The sequence below is a fragment of the Salmo salar genome, chromosome 01, assembly GCF_965601325.2.
Source record: "Salmo salar chromosome 01, fSalSal1, whole genome shotgun sequence".
Classification (NCBI taxonomy): Eukaryota; Metazoa; Chordata; class Actinopteri; order Salmoniformes; family Salmonidae; genus Salmo; species Salmo salar.
This window is the reverse complement of record NC_138291.1, coordinates 48,386,640-48,403,984: the sequence shown is the minus strand read 5'-3', so window position 1 is coordinate 48,403,984 and position 17,345 is coordinate 48,386,640. Positions and strand designations below refer to the sequence as shown.

At 41.8% G+C, this 17,345-nt stretch overlaps 1 protein-coding gene across 1 annotated transcript in view; it reads left to right on the top strand.

Annotated features, from left to right (window-relative positions):
• The window catches only part of wdhd1 (WD repeat and HMG-box DNA binding protein 1), a 60,127-nt gene that overhangs the window by 18,020 nt on the left and 24,762 nt on the right, over positions 1–17,345 (top strand). Inside the window, 8 exon segments of the mRNA XM_014195991.3 lie at positions 5,795–5,901; positions 9,803–9,959; positions 10,340–10,529; positions 14,335–14,417; positions 14,419–14,523; positions 14,808–14,992; positions 15,406–15,647; positions 15,840–15,977. Coding sequence (XP_014051466.3) covers positions 5,795–5,901; positions 9,803–9,959; positions 10,340–10,529; positions 14,335–14,417; positions 14,419–14,523; positions 14,808–14,992; positions 15,406–15,647; positions 15,840–15,977 — 1,207 coding nt within the window.

Sequence of the window (17,345 nt, the reverse complement as noted above, 5' to 3'; positions counted from 1 at the left end):
CACAATAAATGTTTGTTTTGTACAATAAAGTCCCTCTTTATATCCCAAAAACTCCGTTTTGTTGGCGTGTTTTGTTCAGTAATCCACTGGCTCAAAGGCGGTCAAAACATGCAGACGAATACATCCTAATAGTACCGACAAAGTTCGTCGAAACATGTCAAACAATGTTTATAATTAATCCTCAGGTTGTCAATTGTCTAAATAATCGATAATATTTCAACCGGACAATAGCGTATTCAATAGAAAGGAAAAACAACGAAGGGCATGCACACGGTCACACACGCAAACCAGCACTGCATGATTCTACAGTCCACTGACAGAAAGGTCTGATTCTTCTTAATTTTTCAGAAAGCAAGCCTGAAACAATGTCTAAAGACTGTTGACATCTAGTGGAAGCCATAGGAACGGCAATCTGGGTCCTAACACATTACATACTCTATAGGCATTAAATTGAAAATACCCACATCAAAAAAATCCTACTTCCTGGATGGATTTTCCTCAGGTTTTTGCCTGCCATATCAGTTCTGTTATACTCACAGACATTATTTTAACAGTTCTGGAAACTTTAGAGTGTTTTCTATCCAAATCAACCAATTATATGCATATCCTAGCTTCTGGGCCTGAGTAACAGGCAGTTTACTTTGGGCACGGTTCTCATTCAGACGTCGAAATACTGCCCCCAAGCCATAAGAAGTTATGGTGGTGCGTTAAGCCACTCAGAAATACTATCAGATCCCCAAATGGGCACATTTTATATGCCTACATTTGTGCGCAGGCCAGGTAGCCTATAGGCCTACTTCTATGTGTGTCCTTACTCAACGTTGCCAGGAGCGCTCCAAAAAAAGGACAGATGACTAAATTGACAAAACTCGTAAATGGAATGGTTGTGCACTCTGCAAACAATGTGTCCTGTCTGACATTGAGGGGAGACTGGAATAATAATATTGAATGCATTCAAATAAATTACCGTAACAAACAGACTAGAAATTATAGGAATTAATGGTAAATGTATTACTGGTAATGAATGTAATGTAATGGGGAATTGATATACACTAACAATCAAACGCAAACAATTCACGCAATTGTTATGAAACAATGAATGTGCATTCTGGAGAGGGAAGTGCATTGTGCATCTGGACGCTTGGTCAATCCGACGTCTGCGTTGGCCATGCAGTATTTATGGTGATACAGCCTCCGCAGAAGTCAGGGCATTCATACTTATTGCGCTTCACAGAGCAGTGCAGAGCTGTTGTCAAGGAAGAGAGTTTCTGTTTAACAGCATGTAGAACCCCCACCTACATTCAACAAATCATGTCAATACGGAGCTATACAGAGTCTTCTGCATTGTTACAAAATTTGGGAGGCACATGGCGTTGCGGTACGGAGCTCGATTTGGCCTCTACGTGCCTCTGGAGGCTCTGCGATTGCTTCACACCCTCCATATGGAGCCTTGTGGTGGTTAATTTCTGTGTTATCAAATGAGGAGAGACAAACTTATCACACAAGTCAGAGTTATACCTAAACTAAATATTTTAATAATAAGAGCTTTGCAATAGCAATGAGTTTCAACGATTCACCATTTCTAATGATCTGTTGAGAGTGGCAACACAATGGCTACTGAGATCTTTTATAGCAAAGATCCACCCCCTAGTCGACATAACAAACCACAGATATTAGGAACAATTCACAAAGTGAGACTTTATAAATGAGAAAGGAGTATCCCGTAGCCAGATAGCATTCGCTATAAATTATCGCTCAGTTTGGCCCCTAAGACGAGGTTGCTATCTTGTTCCTGTTACTCTTAGCAAAAAAACACCAACTCATCCAATGGCATAAATCAATTGTAAACTCTAGACACTACCACACACATCCCCCAAGGCCAAAGGAGGGAGTGACTGGCACACAGACATTGTGGAAACCAGTAATTGGTTCCCCATTACGTAACAGCCAGTTGAATCCTGTGGCGCGATTTTCAAAACCTTTGAAATGCTATTACTTCAATTTCTCAAACATATGACTATTTTACAGCTATTTAAAGACAAGACTCTCGTTAATCTAACCACACTGTCCGATTTCAAAAAGGCTTTTCAACGAAAGCAAAACATTAGATTATGTCAGCAGAGTACCAAGCCAGAAATAATCAGACACCCATTTTTCAAGCTAGCATATAATGTCACAAAAACCCAGAAGACAGCTAAATGCAGCACTAACCTTTGATCTTCATCAGATGACAACCCTAGGACATTATGTTATACAATACATGCATGTTTTGTTCAATCAAGTTCATATTTATATCAAAAACCAGCTTTTTACATTAGCATGTGACGTTCAGAACTAGCATACCCCCCGCAAACTTCCGGCGAATTCACTAACAATTTACTAAATTACTCACGATAAACGTTCACAAAAAGCATAACAATTATTTTAAGAATTATAGATACAGAACTCCTCTATGCACTCGATATGTCCGATTTTAAAATAGCTTTTTGGTGAAAGCACATTTTGCAATATTCTAAGTACATAGCCCAGCCATCACGGGCTAGCTATTTGGACACCCGGCAAGTTTAGCACTCACCAATATCAGATTTACTATTATAAAAGTTTGATTACCTTTTGTTGTCTTCGTCAGAATGCACTCCCAGGACTGCTACTTCAATAACAAATGTTGGTTTGGTCCAGAATAATCCATCGTTATATCCGAATAGCGGCGTTTTGTTTGTGCGTCCCAGACACTATCCGAAATGGTAAATCAGGGTCGTGCGCATGGCGCAATTCGTGACAAAAAAAAACTAAATATTCCATTACCGTACTTCGAAGCATGTCAACCGCTGTTTAAAATCCATTTTTATGCCATTTTTCTCGTAAAAAAGCAATAATATTCCGACCGGGAATGTCCATTTAGCTAAACAGAGGAAAGAAAACAAAGCTTTCGGTAGACGCGGGCACGAGCCTGAGTCTCACAGTACTGTAACCAGCCACTACCCAAACGCGCTACTTTGTTTCAGCCAGAGCCTGCAAAGCCACGATTCAGCGTTTTGCCGCCTTCTGAGAACCTATGGCAGCCGTAGGAAGTGTCACGGGACAGCTAAGATCCTCACTCTTCAATAAACAGAGACAAGAAGAACGACACCTTGTCAGACAGGCCACTTCCTGCATGAAATCTTCTCAGGTTTTTGCCTGCCATATGAGTTCTGTTATACTCACAGACACCATTCAAACAGTTTTAGAAACTTTAGGGTGTTTTCTATCCAAAGCCAATAATTATATGCATATTCTAGTTACTGGGCAGGAGTAGTAACCAGATTAAATCGGGTACGTTTTTTATCCAGCCGTGTCAATACTGCCCCCTAGCCCTAACAGGTTAATCACACCATCCCATCACATGGTTTAACAGATACATTCACATATGAAGACAATGTTCCCTCCTGTCCTCTTGCCTTTCTGATATTCTGCATAGCACCAGGGACATGTAAAAGACAAGCCTGAACTCTCCCCTTTCTGGGCCTCAGCTGAGGGAAGAAGTGCAACTGCCAACACCAGAGTCCGAAGGGATACATTCTAATAACAAGTATATCACATAAGCATATTATGCAGATAAGACATTATCAGGGCACTTTCCTAATGAAAACCCAATTCTCTCAATTGGAAGCTAAAATTACATTTAATCTCCTAACAAACAATTTCAATATCAAACATTTCAATTGCATAACAATTCCATGTGACTCTGGTAACTAGAGGGTGTATACTTTCCCAGGTACAGTTTATGTCGTCCTGTCATCAGTCATAATGTCTCAGATGACAACCGAACTGACATCCACACTCATCAAGTTCCAAAGCATATCTCCAACTGGTTTTATCACCAAAACATGGTTCCCTTTCCCCATTTGTTTGATGTTCCCAGACTATATTTAACAAAGGCTATTCAACAGTCCTTCAGTAGGGTCAGAAAGAGAGGGGAAGGGAGAAAGGTATTTATGGGGGGTCATAAACCTTACCCACAGGCCAACATCATGACAAGTGTTTTTCATTATTTTTACTATTTTATACATTGTAGAATAATAGTGAAGACATCAAAATGATGAAATAACACATATGAAAACATGCAGTAACCAAAAAAGTGTTAAAATAATTGAATTCTATTTTAATATTTGAGATTCTTCAAAGTAGCCACCCTTTGCCTGGTGGCAGCTTTACACAGTCTTGGCATTCTCTCAACCATTTTCATGAGGTAGTCACTTGGAATGCTTTACCAACAGTCTTGAAGGAGTTCTCACATATGCTGAGCACTTGTTAGCTGCTTTTCCAAACCATCTCAATTGGGTTAAGGTCGGGTGATTGTGGAGGCCAGGTCACCTGATGCAGCACTCATCACTCTCCTTCTTGGTCAAATAGCCCTTACACAGCTTGGAGGTGTGTTTTGCGTCATTGTCCTGTTGAAAACAAATGATTCTCCCACTAAGTGCAAACCAGATGAGATGGCGTATCGCTGTAGAATCACTGACAGTGTCACCAGCAAAGCACCATCACACCTCCATGCTTCACGGTGGGAAACACACATTCGGAGATCATCCGTTCACCTTCTCTGCATCTCACAAAGACATGGCGGTTGGAACCAATAATCTTCAATTTGGATTCATTAGACAAAAAGATCGATTTCCACCGGTCTAATGTCCATTGCTCATGTTTCTTGTCCCAAGCAAGTCTCTTCTTCTTAGAAGAAGTCTCTTCTTCTTTAGTAGTGGTTTCTTTGCAGCAATTGGACCATGAAGGCCTGATTTCACGCAGCCTCCTCTGAACAGTTGATGTTGAGATGTGTCTGTTACTTGAACTGTGAAGCATTTATTTGGGCTGCAATTTCTGAGGCTGGTAACTCTAGTGAACTTATCCTCTGCAGCAGAGGTAACTCTGGGTCTTCCTTTCCTGTGGCAGTCCTCATGTCTTGAAGTAATGATTTACTTTCGTTTCTCTTTGCTTATTTGAGCTGTTCTTGCCATAATATGGACTTGGTCTTTTACCAAATAGGGCTATCTTCTGTATACCATCCCTACCTTGTCACAACATAACTGATTGTCTGAAACCTACGAAGGAGGAAATAAATTACACAAATTAACTTTTAACAAGGCACACCTGCTGGTTAAGAGAATGCCAAGAGTGTGCAAAGCAAAGGGTACTTTAAAGGCTACTTTGAAGAATCTCAAATATAAAATGTATTTTGACTTGTTTATCACTTTTTTTTGGTTACTACATGATTCCAAATGTGTTATTTCAAAGTTTGGATGTCTTCACTATTGTTCAACAATGTAGAAAATAGTAAAAATAAAGAAAAACCCTTGAATGAGTAGGTGCGTCCAAACTTTTGTGTATGTGTCTGTTACTGCTCGACTAAAACAATCTCGGTCGACCAACAGCCTAACGCCCAACAATTGACCAGTCGACTAATTGGGGTTAGCCCTACACTCCACCAACCTACAGGAACACCATAACCTGAACCATTGATTTTTAACTTAATGCAAGTTTGGCATGAAACATATTGTAGGTTTGTTTATCCATAGCACTATTTGAACTGTAACTTTATTTCACAGCAGTTATTGGAAACTGAGGTGTTATTTCATTAGAAAAGCATTGCACGCTCTATAAACCACCTCACCCACACTTCACTTGGTATACATTGGTAACGATATGGAAAATGGTCTGTTGCTCCCATGTAAAAGGGTGGTTTTCCATCTTTAATGAGTCATTTTCTCACCTCCACCTCCTCTCTCCATCTTTCTCCATTCCTTGCTCCTTCCACCAGGCAATAAACGTTGTGGCATGGTCGCCCTGTGGGAAGTTCTTGGCTGCAGGGAGCATTGGGGGTTTGCTGACGGTCTGGGACGTGGAGAGCAAGCTGTGTGTGGAAAGGTATGAGACAGAATCACACTGAAACTCCTAGAAAGCAATATTCGATTCGCTCAATTGATTTAGTTTTATATTTCAACTCGACTGACTGCGTTCTCCTTGCTTTGGTTGAAGCATTTGAGTGGAACTGTGCAGAGCTGGGTTCAATATAAGTTCAATAGTCATTTAAAAAAAAAAAACTTGATTGGGTTTGACTGATCTTGCCTGGCACAATGGAATAGTCCCAATTTAGAAATGCAAATTTGGGTTCATTTTGGTGCCGACTAACCGGTCAACAAACGGTTAACTTTTTCCAAACAGTAATATTACGTGCATGCATGCATACAAGGAAAATACATTTTTTATTAAGAGTTTAAAGTGGAACTGACAGTTACTTATACTGAACAAAAATAGAAACGCAACATGTAACGTGTTGGTCCCATGTCCCTGAAATGTTCCATTTTTGTGTACACATTTGTTTACAGTGCATTCGGAAAGTGTTCAGGCCCCTTGACTTTTTCCACGTTTTGCTACATTACAGCCTTATTCTAAAGTGGATAAAATAGTTTTTCCCCCTCATCAATCTACACACAATACCCCATAATGACAAAGCAAAAACAGGTTTTTAGACATTTTTGCAAATGTATTAAATAAAAAAAACATATCACATTTACATAAGTATTCAGACCCTTTACTCAGTACTTTGTTTAAGCACCTTTGGCAGCAGTTACAGATTCAAGTGTTCTTGGGTATGACGCTGCAAGCTTGGCACACCTGTATTTAGGGAGTTTCTCACATTCTTCTCTGCAGATCCTCTCAAGCTCTGTCAGGTTGGATGGGGAGAATCGCTCCACAGCTATTTTCAAGTCTCTCCAGCGATGTTCGATCGAGTTCAAGTCAGGGCTCGAGCTGGCCCACTCAAGGACATTCAGAGACTTGTCCCGAAGCCACTCCTGTGTTGTCTTGGCTCTGTGCTTAGGGTTGTTGTCCTGTTGGAAAGTGAACCTTTGCCCCAGTCTGAGGTCCTGAGCGCTCTGGAGCAGGTTTTCATCAAGGATCTCTCTGTACTTTGCTCCATTTGTCTTTCCCTCGATCCTGACTAGTCTCCCAGTCCCTGCTGCTGAAAAACATTCCCACAGCATGATGCTGCCACCACCATGCTTCACTGTAGGGATGGTGGCAGGTTTCTTCCAGACGTGATGCTTGGCATTTAGGCCAAATAGTTTCATCTTGGTTTCATCAGACCAGAGAATCCTGTTTCTCGTGGTCTGAGAGTCTTTAGGTGCCTTTTGGCAAATTCCAAGCGGGCTGTTGTGCCTTTTACTGAGGAGTGGCGTCCATCTGGCCACTGTACCATAAATACCTGATTGGTGGAGTGCTGCAGAGATGGTTATCCTTCTGGAAGGTTTTCCCTTCTCCACAGAGGAACTCTGGAGCTCTGTCAGTGTGACCATCAGGTTTTTGGTCACATTCCTGACCAAGGCCCTTAATATCGAGAAGCTGATTAAACAGTGTGATCTTTACACAGGTGCACCTTGTGCTGGGAACAATAAAAGGCCACTCTAATATGTGCAGTTTTGTCACACAACACAATGCCACAGATGTCTCAGGTTTTGAGGGAGCGTGCAATTGACATGCTGACTGCAGGAATGTCCACCAGAGCTGTTGCCAGAGATTTGAATGTTCATTTCTCTACCAACGTCATTTTAGAGAATTTGGCAGTACATCCAACCAACAACCGCAGACCACATGTAATCACGCCAGCCCAAGACCTCCACATCTGGCTTCTTCACCTGCGGGATCATCTGAGACCAGCTACCCAGACAGCTGATGAAACTGAGGAGAATTTCTGTCTGTAATAAAGCTTTTTTGTGTGGAAAAACTCATTCTGATTGGCTGGGCCTGGCTCCCCAGTAGGTGGTATAAATGAGTCAAGAGTTGAGTCATCTACTTTATGAAATTACAGTCTGATGCGCTCCAGTCTTTGAATTCAACTTCAATTGCGCTGCTTTCGTGTGTGCCGTTTACAGCGTGCAGCAGAGGGAAAGTGTACAGACAAATGCCACAGTTTAAGCTATGCTACTAAAATGTTGCTTTGGTTTTTTAAAGTGTGACAATGAACAACCAGAAAACAAAACCTGCAACAAAACACCATGCAAAGAAGAAACATGTAGGCCTATTACAGCAATGTTTGCAGTAGCCTAGGCTGGCTGCTCAACTGCAATACATTTTGAACAGTGGAAGCTGCTCAGGGGAGAATTGCTCATAATAAAGCTGGAATGGAATGGTATCGAAAACATGGTTTTCATGTGTTTGATACCATTCCATAAACTCCATTCCGTCCTTATGAGCCGTTCTCCCCTCAGCAGCCTTCACTGATTTTGAGTGCACCGTACAGCAATGCTGCGTTCAACCGAACCGGTGATCCCTGCAATGCAAAAAAAAATGCAAAATATGTTTAATAAATGTTCCAACAACCTATAGCTACGTTTTTGTTATTTGGAGTTATAAAATTACTTTTTGATTATGGTAGAAGCATATTATACAGATCTGCAAATATTTTCTCCTTTTGTTTTAATATGTTAATTCTATATACAGCATCCTGTGGGCATTATAAAGGGCCATATTTTTTTGTAATTAAACAATGGCCAGTTTGCATGTTTTTTCCTAGGCTATGTCTGGTTCACGAATTCATTGCGCTTTTTCTATATGGCCCTTGCGCTGATTTTGAGTTTGACACACATGGGCTAGCATATCTATTTATGTAGCTATTTATTTAGCAAGCTAAAAAACATGGAAGTCTTGTCATTGGACGAGTGGGTGAGTGACCGACTTTTCCCCCTCATATCGTTTTTCGGTGGCTACAGCTAGAGATGCAGTTGTCATTTCATTTTTTTGCTAGCAAGAAATGTGACTCAATTTGCTAGCTAGCTATGCTGAACTTGAACAACTGTTATCTACAGTTAGCTTATCTCGTAGTTGTCAATGAAATGTATTTGACATCGATCAAATGGGTGGGCCGTCAAGTTCCCATTACAGCTGTCCAAACGGGCAATCTGCAGAAGACGAGCAGGCTACTATTCCCCATCATTTATCAGTGCAATTTTGACGGCCAACTAGCTGAGAAAGTTTTGAAAGGGTTTATCTAATGTTCCCTCCTGTTCACGGGTCTGCATAGACTCCAGTCCTGGACAAGATGTTTTATTTACTGCAATGTCTATTAATTGTCCAAACGCACGGTCACTTTCCCGATTTTCATATTGCTATAGAATTTTCACAAATGCCTTTACTATATGTTATTCTCAGTCTATGAATTTATGGGAACATGAAAATTACCATATATCTAAGTGCTCACTTGTCAGATAATGTGATTCTTCCAGGGGGTAAGTATGAACATATTTTAATAATATTTCATGTTCCTAAAACTCTGTTCCACTTTTAATAGGCTTGCTATTGTTGCATGTCTCTATTGTCTTACAGTCAAAAGGTTATAGCCAATTATTGAACATTCTCCTGTAATAAAGCAGCTATTGTTGCACAATGGGCAATGACTGGCCTGTTAAAAGCACGTTTCACTCCAGTACCAGCTTTTTGAAGAGGTGCTCTTGTGCTGTCTGACCGGTGATGGGCTATTCCACTCCTCAAACTAGGTTCTCTGTATGCTGTGCGCGTGTGATAAATAAGATACATGACAACTAACAAAAATACACAAGTGCCAATTGAATTATGCAAATTATCTATAGACCGATAAGCGTTATCGGTCAAATGTATTTTCCTATTTTAAAGGTTTACTGTTAACATCCCTAGTACCAATCGCGCTCCCCCCCCCACACCACACATCTGACACTCCAGGTAGAACTAAATCCGATGCTCAAGTATTTGAAAGTTGAATCCACTGACATGGATTTTTTTGTCCATTCGGTAGGCAGACGCATGAGAAGGGCTACACTGTGTGTGGACTAGCTTGGCATCCCTCGGGTGGTCAATTAGCCTACACCGACACAGAGGGCTGTCTTGGCGTGCTGGATGGGCTCTCTTCTTCATCCTCTTCTTCCTCCACTGCGGCTGCAAAGAGTACCAAGGTGAGTCTCTGGTCTTACATGGAGGCTTCTCTATCCCACCCAAATGTGCCACTGCTAACTCACTTCTAACCAATATTGGGATCGGTTCACTTTAATACTGTCTGTTTGTTTGCAGAATTGACCCCAAACATGGTCTTCTTGGACCAGTTCATGTTGTGCTCGATCTGCTTAGTCTACAGAGCTAGGGTCAACGTTGATGCTATTAGTATTTGCCATGTTTCTTTGCTTCGTTCAGCTCTATTTTAATAGAGATCTTGAGGTCCATTCCACAGTTCTATGTTATTTTTAAACTGTGATTGAACCAGGTTAGTAAGTCATGAGAACAAGTAGTCTTTCCCAATAACATGCTGACTTTGGGAATGAGCTTTATTCTACTCTAGCAGGCTCCAGCCAGCTACGACGACCTTTTCGACGACGATGACGACGACAGACCCATGGACGAGGGTATCGGCGAGGGCACCCGTTCACCTGCCAAGAACCCCGGGGACGAGGACGATGACGACGACCTCATGCCTGCGACAGGGCGAGCACGGAACAGGAGTGCCTTCCTCGACGACGAGAACTCACTAGGTGAGAAAGCGATGTGCATCGTACATAGCTGATCAAAGTATCATAGCTGGCTCGTCTTCTATAACAGCAATTATTTGAGCTGATAAATACACTTCTGGGTTTCATTTAGATAAAACCAAACACTGCAGTAAACCGTGCATGGCTACAGTATTTCATTCATTAAATAGACAGCCAATTCTCTTCAGATATGTGGCTCTTTCCTTAGACTTTCTAACTCTGTCTTGCAAGGGGTTTGCCTCTTCATGAACTCCCAACTGGTGTGCTAATTCCAGTGCGGTGGAAGTGTCGACCCACTCTTCGCCTGTCTTGGAATACCTGATTGTCAAATGCCGACCCTTCTACTTCCCAAGGGAGTTTTCAGCTGTTATTGTGACTGCTGTATACATTCCACCTCAGGACAATAAAAATAACAAGCTGGCGCATAACAAACTGTACAAGGCTATAAACAAGCAGCAAACCCTACACCCGGAGGCTACATTTCTGGTTGCCGGCGATTTTAATTTGATGCCCAACTTCCATCAACACATCTCCAATGCCGCTAGGGGTGATAGTCCTAGACCACTGCTAGTCTACCCACAAGCAAGCATACAAGGCCCTCCCTCGTTTGCCATTTGGCAAATCGGATCATGACTCCGTACTCTTGCTTCCTGTTTACAAGCAGAAGCTGAAACAGAAAGTACCCGCGATTCCCTCTGTTGAGAAATGGTCACCAGAATCAGAGGTTATGCTACAGGACTGCTTTGCTATGTTTCACCTCCATCACCGGCTTCATTCGAAAAAATGCATCGGCAAAGTTTTACCCACGGTGAGGGTTCCCGCCTTTCCCATTCAAAAGCCCTAGATTAACACTGAGGTTGGCGTTAAACTAAAGGGCAGGGCTACCGCACACAGAGCACCCTGATGCTACGATCGTAGACAGGAATAAGTACAAGAAGGCCTGCTATGACCTCCACAGAGTCATCAAATGAGCAAAAGGAACAAAAGGACAATTATAGGAATAAGGTGGAATCATATTACACAGGCTCCGACACCCACCGCATGTGGCAGGGGCTACAGTCCATTACAGATTACAAAGGATTATTTATTAATTTAACCTTTTCTTTAACCCGGAAGGGCTCATTGAGCGTCCAGGCCAAGATAGGCAGCACCAAGTCATTACACAATTAGACAGACATGGAAAAACTACAAGTAATCTAGTTAAAAACATAGAAATCGCAGAAGTGTAACAGCAACATAAAACAGCAAATTAAAACATTGACAGGTCAAGGAATCAGCCTCAAAATCCTTTGTCAATGATTTTAGTTCTTCAAGTTTAAAACTATTTTGTAAGACGTTTCAAGCCGATTGTGCAGAGTACATAAAAACCCTTTTACCAAATTAATTTAGGACATTTGGAACAGTAAGCAGGATAAGGTCCTGCAAACAGAGTACCCACCACATTTCTGAAAAATAAAAATACCCAAATTAAAATGGTAGTAAACACAAAATGGCTTTGTAAATAAATGTATACCAGTGACTAGAGAACGCCAGCCAACAAGGATCCATTTTCAGTTTGAATTATATCTTAGCCCAAACAATTCAACAAGGCTGACCTGACTCCGTTCCAGTGGTATATAAAGTGCAGTAGAGCGTAAGGGTTTTACAGTTTAAAATAAATCTCAATGCGCCATGGTAAAGGGTGTCAATTGATCTCAAACACTGAGCAACAAAATATCACCATAGTCTAGTATAGGCATAAATGTAGCTGATACTAGCCTCCTGGCTTCAAAAGGAAAAACAGGCCTTATTCCTAAAATAAAATCCCTACTATAGCTTAAATTTGTTTGTAATTTGTTGAATATGCAATTTAAAAGAGGCCGTCATCAATTAAAATTCAAAGATATTTATGAGGTTACAGCCTCAGTCTCATTGCCCTGACAGGTAGTAATAGGTGAAAGGTCTTTTTCTTGCTTTAGAAAACACCATTTAGTTTTTTGATGATAAGCTTCAATTGACACAAGGTATGTTGAACAGTACAAAAAGCAGTTTGCAAGTTCTGATAAGCTTTTGTGAGAGACGAGGCACAACAATAAATAACAGTATCATCAGCATAAAAGTAAGCTTGCGCATTTTGTCAATTTGCCAAAATTATTTATATAAATAGTGAATAAGAGGGGACCAATCAAATTAAGCCCATCAAATTGAGTGCACTATCAGATAGTTAGCAAACCATGCAACTGCATGCTTAGAAAGACCTACACTCGACAATCTCTGCCTCAGTATAGCATGATCAACTGTATCAAAAGCCTTAGAGATCAATAAAAAGTGAGACACAGTGCCTCTCTGTGGTGGTTAATTTCTTTACTATCAAATGAGGAAAGACAAACATATCACACAAGTCAGAGTCATATTTCAACTCAGTCTTTATTCACTTATTAATAAGGGAGCAGGTCAATACAACACACACAAAATTAATCGATTGAGTGATGGCAGGTTGACGAGTCACCCTCAGGTGATTCGTTAAGAGCCCAGAGACAAAGGTACAAATGTATTTTATAGCAAAGATACACCCCCTTCAGTCTACATGATGAACAACAGATGTATGGAATGAGTCACAAGGTTAAGATTTGTTCTCATTGTGTAGAAACCAGAGTCTGGCCCTGGGGTCATCTCTCCCTGGTACCATATAGAACAGAAACATTAACTCATGCTCTGGAATGTGGTATCACCCAAAGACATCGTAAATCTGTCAGTGTTAAATCTGAGGCCCACTTTCAGTTCACACAGACACAATAGAGTTACAAGAACCCTCTATTGAAGCTGTTGAACAGCTTCTATCCCCAAGTAACCCGACTGAAAAATAGTTAACAAAATAGCTACACGTACAGAGTTTACTTCGTATCTTCATTGACCTTTTATTTCAATATTTGCACTCTATTTTCTTGTCTCTATTCACACTCACAAGTCCCTACACACTCACACACACTGTCAATCCAGCACACACACAAACACTCACTCCATCATTTGCTCACTCACACATAATATGCACATTTATACTGACTACACTTTTGCACACCCGCTCACATGCAAGCTGCTGCTACTCTGTTTATCTTATATCCTGTTTCCTAGTCCCCTTAACCCTATACATATCTACCTCATCATTAAATAAAGGTGAAATAAAATAAAATAAAAATCACTCCAGTATCACCGCACATGTAAATATGGTATTGGAACCTAATTTAAGTATTTCCTGTATATAGTGCGCTTACTTTATGTATTTCATATTTCTTATGTTTTTTTTCTAGTAATGCATTGTTGGGTTTTGAGTTGGCAAGAAAGGCATATTCACTGTACTTGTGCATGTGACATTGAAACTATCCCATGAGGGCTTTGCCATAGAATTTAAAGATGGAATCCGCATTAGTGGAAATGGTACCACTGTTCGCCCCCAGCACTTTTGTTATTGTTTTGTTGACGAAACTGAGTTGAGCAGCAGGGTAAAAATATTGCAGTACATATTCTGTTGTTCTAATGCAGTGCAATGATGTCTTAGGGGGAAGGAAAATTTGTTTGTTGTTTGCATTAACTTATTTTTGTTGTTGTAATATCCCAAACGGACGTGGCAGTTTCACCATTAAGGATTCCAGCTTTAATTGTGGGAAAGTCACTGAGAAACGATACATCACATCAATTTTACCAAAGTAGTCTTGAATCTTATTAACAAGTACATACATTTCTCTTTCCTTGTCATCCTAATTCAAGACTGGGATCCCTTAAACATTTGAGCATCACTGAGCTGTATTGCATGTGATCCCATTTACCACAGACACAGGCTCGCTCAAACATGGGCTGGATAAGTTTGTTGATGATGATGATGATGGCGGGCAGCGCCATAGTGCCCCCCGCTGCCGTGGCTGCTCCCCTCCGGCCCGTCTATGACGGGCCAATGCCCACCCCACCACAGAAGGCCTTCCAGCCAGGCTCCACCCCGGCACACCTCATGCACCGCTTCATGGTGAGAGCCAGCCCACACAACTCAGGCTTTACTCTTGCCTGAAAAGTTTATATTAATGATGTTCCAGGTTGTATTATTTTAAAAGTTGATGGTTTTGTATAAATATAGGAAATAATACGTTTCATGAATTGTCTAGAGATGTACTTACATGCCCTATTAAAGGGACATTGCAATCCAAAGATCAACTTGTTTGTCGGATGGTTTCAGTCCTCAATAGTAGTCGAAGTAAGTTATCCACAAAGCCGTCTAACCCAGAGATAATTTTTCTGTACTCCTTCTGTCAGATGTGGAACTCGGTGGGAATCGTGCGCGGCTACAATGACGACCAGGACAACGCCATTGATGTGGAGTTCCACGACACAGCCGTGCACCATGCCATGCATCTCACCAACTCCCTGGGCCACACCGTGGCAGACCTCTCCCAGGAGGCTGTGCTGCTTGCCTGCCCCGGCACCGACGAGCTCGCCAGGTAGACCACATATCTAAAGGCCGCTACACACTTCAAACAGACAGAGCATCTTTTTCACATGTATTTCCACGTACTTTTGTGTGGCTCACATTTTAGAACGGACTGTATACGACGTTCTGTTTGCGTGAAGTTTTTAATGGCCTTAACTGGGACATTTAGATATTAGCTATTCATGTTTCTGGGGATATTTTCCCACATGAGCCTTGCCTGAGTTTTATTAGCCAAACTGGTTCTCGACCAACTTTGCATCTTGAAGGATTAAAAAGGGAAATCAATTTTGATGTTCCCAAGTCTCTCGTGAAAGATCCCTTCCTATTGGCACCACAATCTAGCGAAGACACTGAAATTGATTACCTGTTTTTTTTCAAACGGAACCTGTATCTCTCTCTCCCCTCCCTTCTTCCCCTCCACAGTAAGCTCCAGTGCCTTCACTTCTCATCGTGGGACACCAACAAGGAGTGGATGGTGGATCTGCCCAAGGGGGAGGACGTGCGAGCCCTATGCCTGGGCCAGGGCTGGGCGGCGGCTGCCACCAGTGCCCTCATGCTGCGGCTCTTCTCCATCGGAGGGGTGCAGAGGGAGCTGTTCAGCCTGCCCGGACCCGTGGTCTGCATGGCTGGGCACGGTGAGCAACTGCTCATCGTCTACCACCGAGGTAGGACACGTGTGCATGTGTGCTGTCACACACAGACGGACCTACACACAAACTAATGCACAGAGAAAACAAGCATCAGATGCTAAACAGAGTCCCACTCCTCTTAGAAGCATAATGACGGGTAATGATGTTCAATGTAGCTCTACTTCTGAGAAGGCGTATCTAACCGCTATTGTGTTTGTCTGTCCTCAGGCACAGGGTTTGATGGAGAACAGGCCCTAGGGGTCCAGCTGCTGCAGTTTGGACACAAGAGACGGCAGGTCATCCACGGGGAGCCCCTCCCCCTCTCCCGCAAATCTCACCTATCATGGTTAGGCTTCACAGCCGAGGGTGAGTCAGGCCATGCCTCCTCTCAAATGCTGGCTGCTGTTGGGGCGTGTTCAGTAGACACCAAACGGGAGACTCTTTGAAAAGTGATGTGCAAAAGATTGTAGAATGAAGTTGACTCTGTACATTGACCTAAGATCAGTTTGGCATTTTCCACACTGATGGTTAAGGTAAGGATTAGGGCTTCATATTTTCCCAGAAGTCTACACATTTTCCTTCCTGAGAAAATTGCAACAATTGGGGTAATATCCCAGTATTCCTGTTCAAACCAGAAATGCTTTTAAAAGCAAATAATACCAGCAAAGAAAATCGGACATAATTATACCACTGTAAATGGAGAAATATGGACAGGAATCTGGTTTATGGTTTCTTGTTGTATTTGTCACAATTTAATCAACTCAAAGTTCTGTCAAAGTCAACACACAATTTGTTGATGTAGCCTAGTTTAAATGTAGACCTAAAATATTATGAGGTTATTAGCCTACAGCCTAGTGAAAATTACATTTGTTTTAGCTTACCTTTGGCTGAAAGAAGTCAGCCAGCTTGTTGGCCCTTTTCTCTCCCCTTGCACCTGGCTATCAGGGGGATTTCGGAAGGTTGTGGCTGTTTTTACTTTACCGCTTATTGTGATGACTTTGTCACGGGGAACATCCGATTCTCCGCTAAACAAACCGACAAGCAAATAGGCCTAGTAGCGGAGATATAGCACCATGGATAGCACCGCGGTTGATCAAGTCCCCGGGAATCTGGTGAGTCAAGCCTGTGCCCTACTTTTAATTATTGTCCCATGATGTTTCAAATGTCTATTTCCTCAAGCGTGTCTTTGGACACAATGTACCAGCCATTTTGTTAACAGCGAGTAGCTGCAGTTTACATTTTGATCCTCTGCCAGTTCCACAAAGATAGTTTGGAGATTTGTGAATGTGACATGGAGGTTGCCTACAGTAACTGCGTTGAGAGGTCGCGTGTAGCCTATATGATGGTCAGCAATGCAGTTTATAGAAGTCATGCAAGTAAGTTTTCTATTAGGGACTTTACGTTGAGTAGGCAAAATATGGTAGGTGGCTGACGTTGTGATGACTGGTCTAATGTAGGCTATGAATGAAGCCAGAATTGATATGTCTGGTTCATGCATGCAGCTATTCACACATGCATATTTTGTATTTTTGCGTCCGTTTTTCAATGATGGGTAGGCTACTTCGTTTTATAGAGGATCATCAAATTAATATGAGCAGCTAAGAAATATAAGAACACTTATTTCACTCCACTCATCAACCACTTTTTGAGGAGCATGCTCTCGTTGTGCGACAGGTGACGTTTTGCCCAAACTCTCTATGCCACGGGTTCTCCAACCCTGAACCAATAGCATGG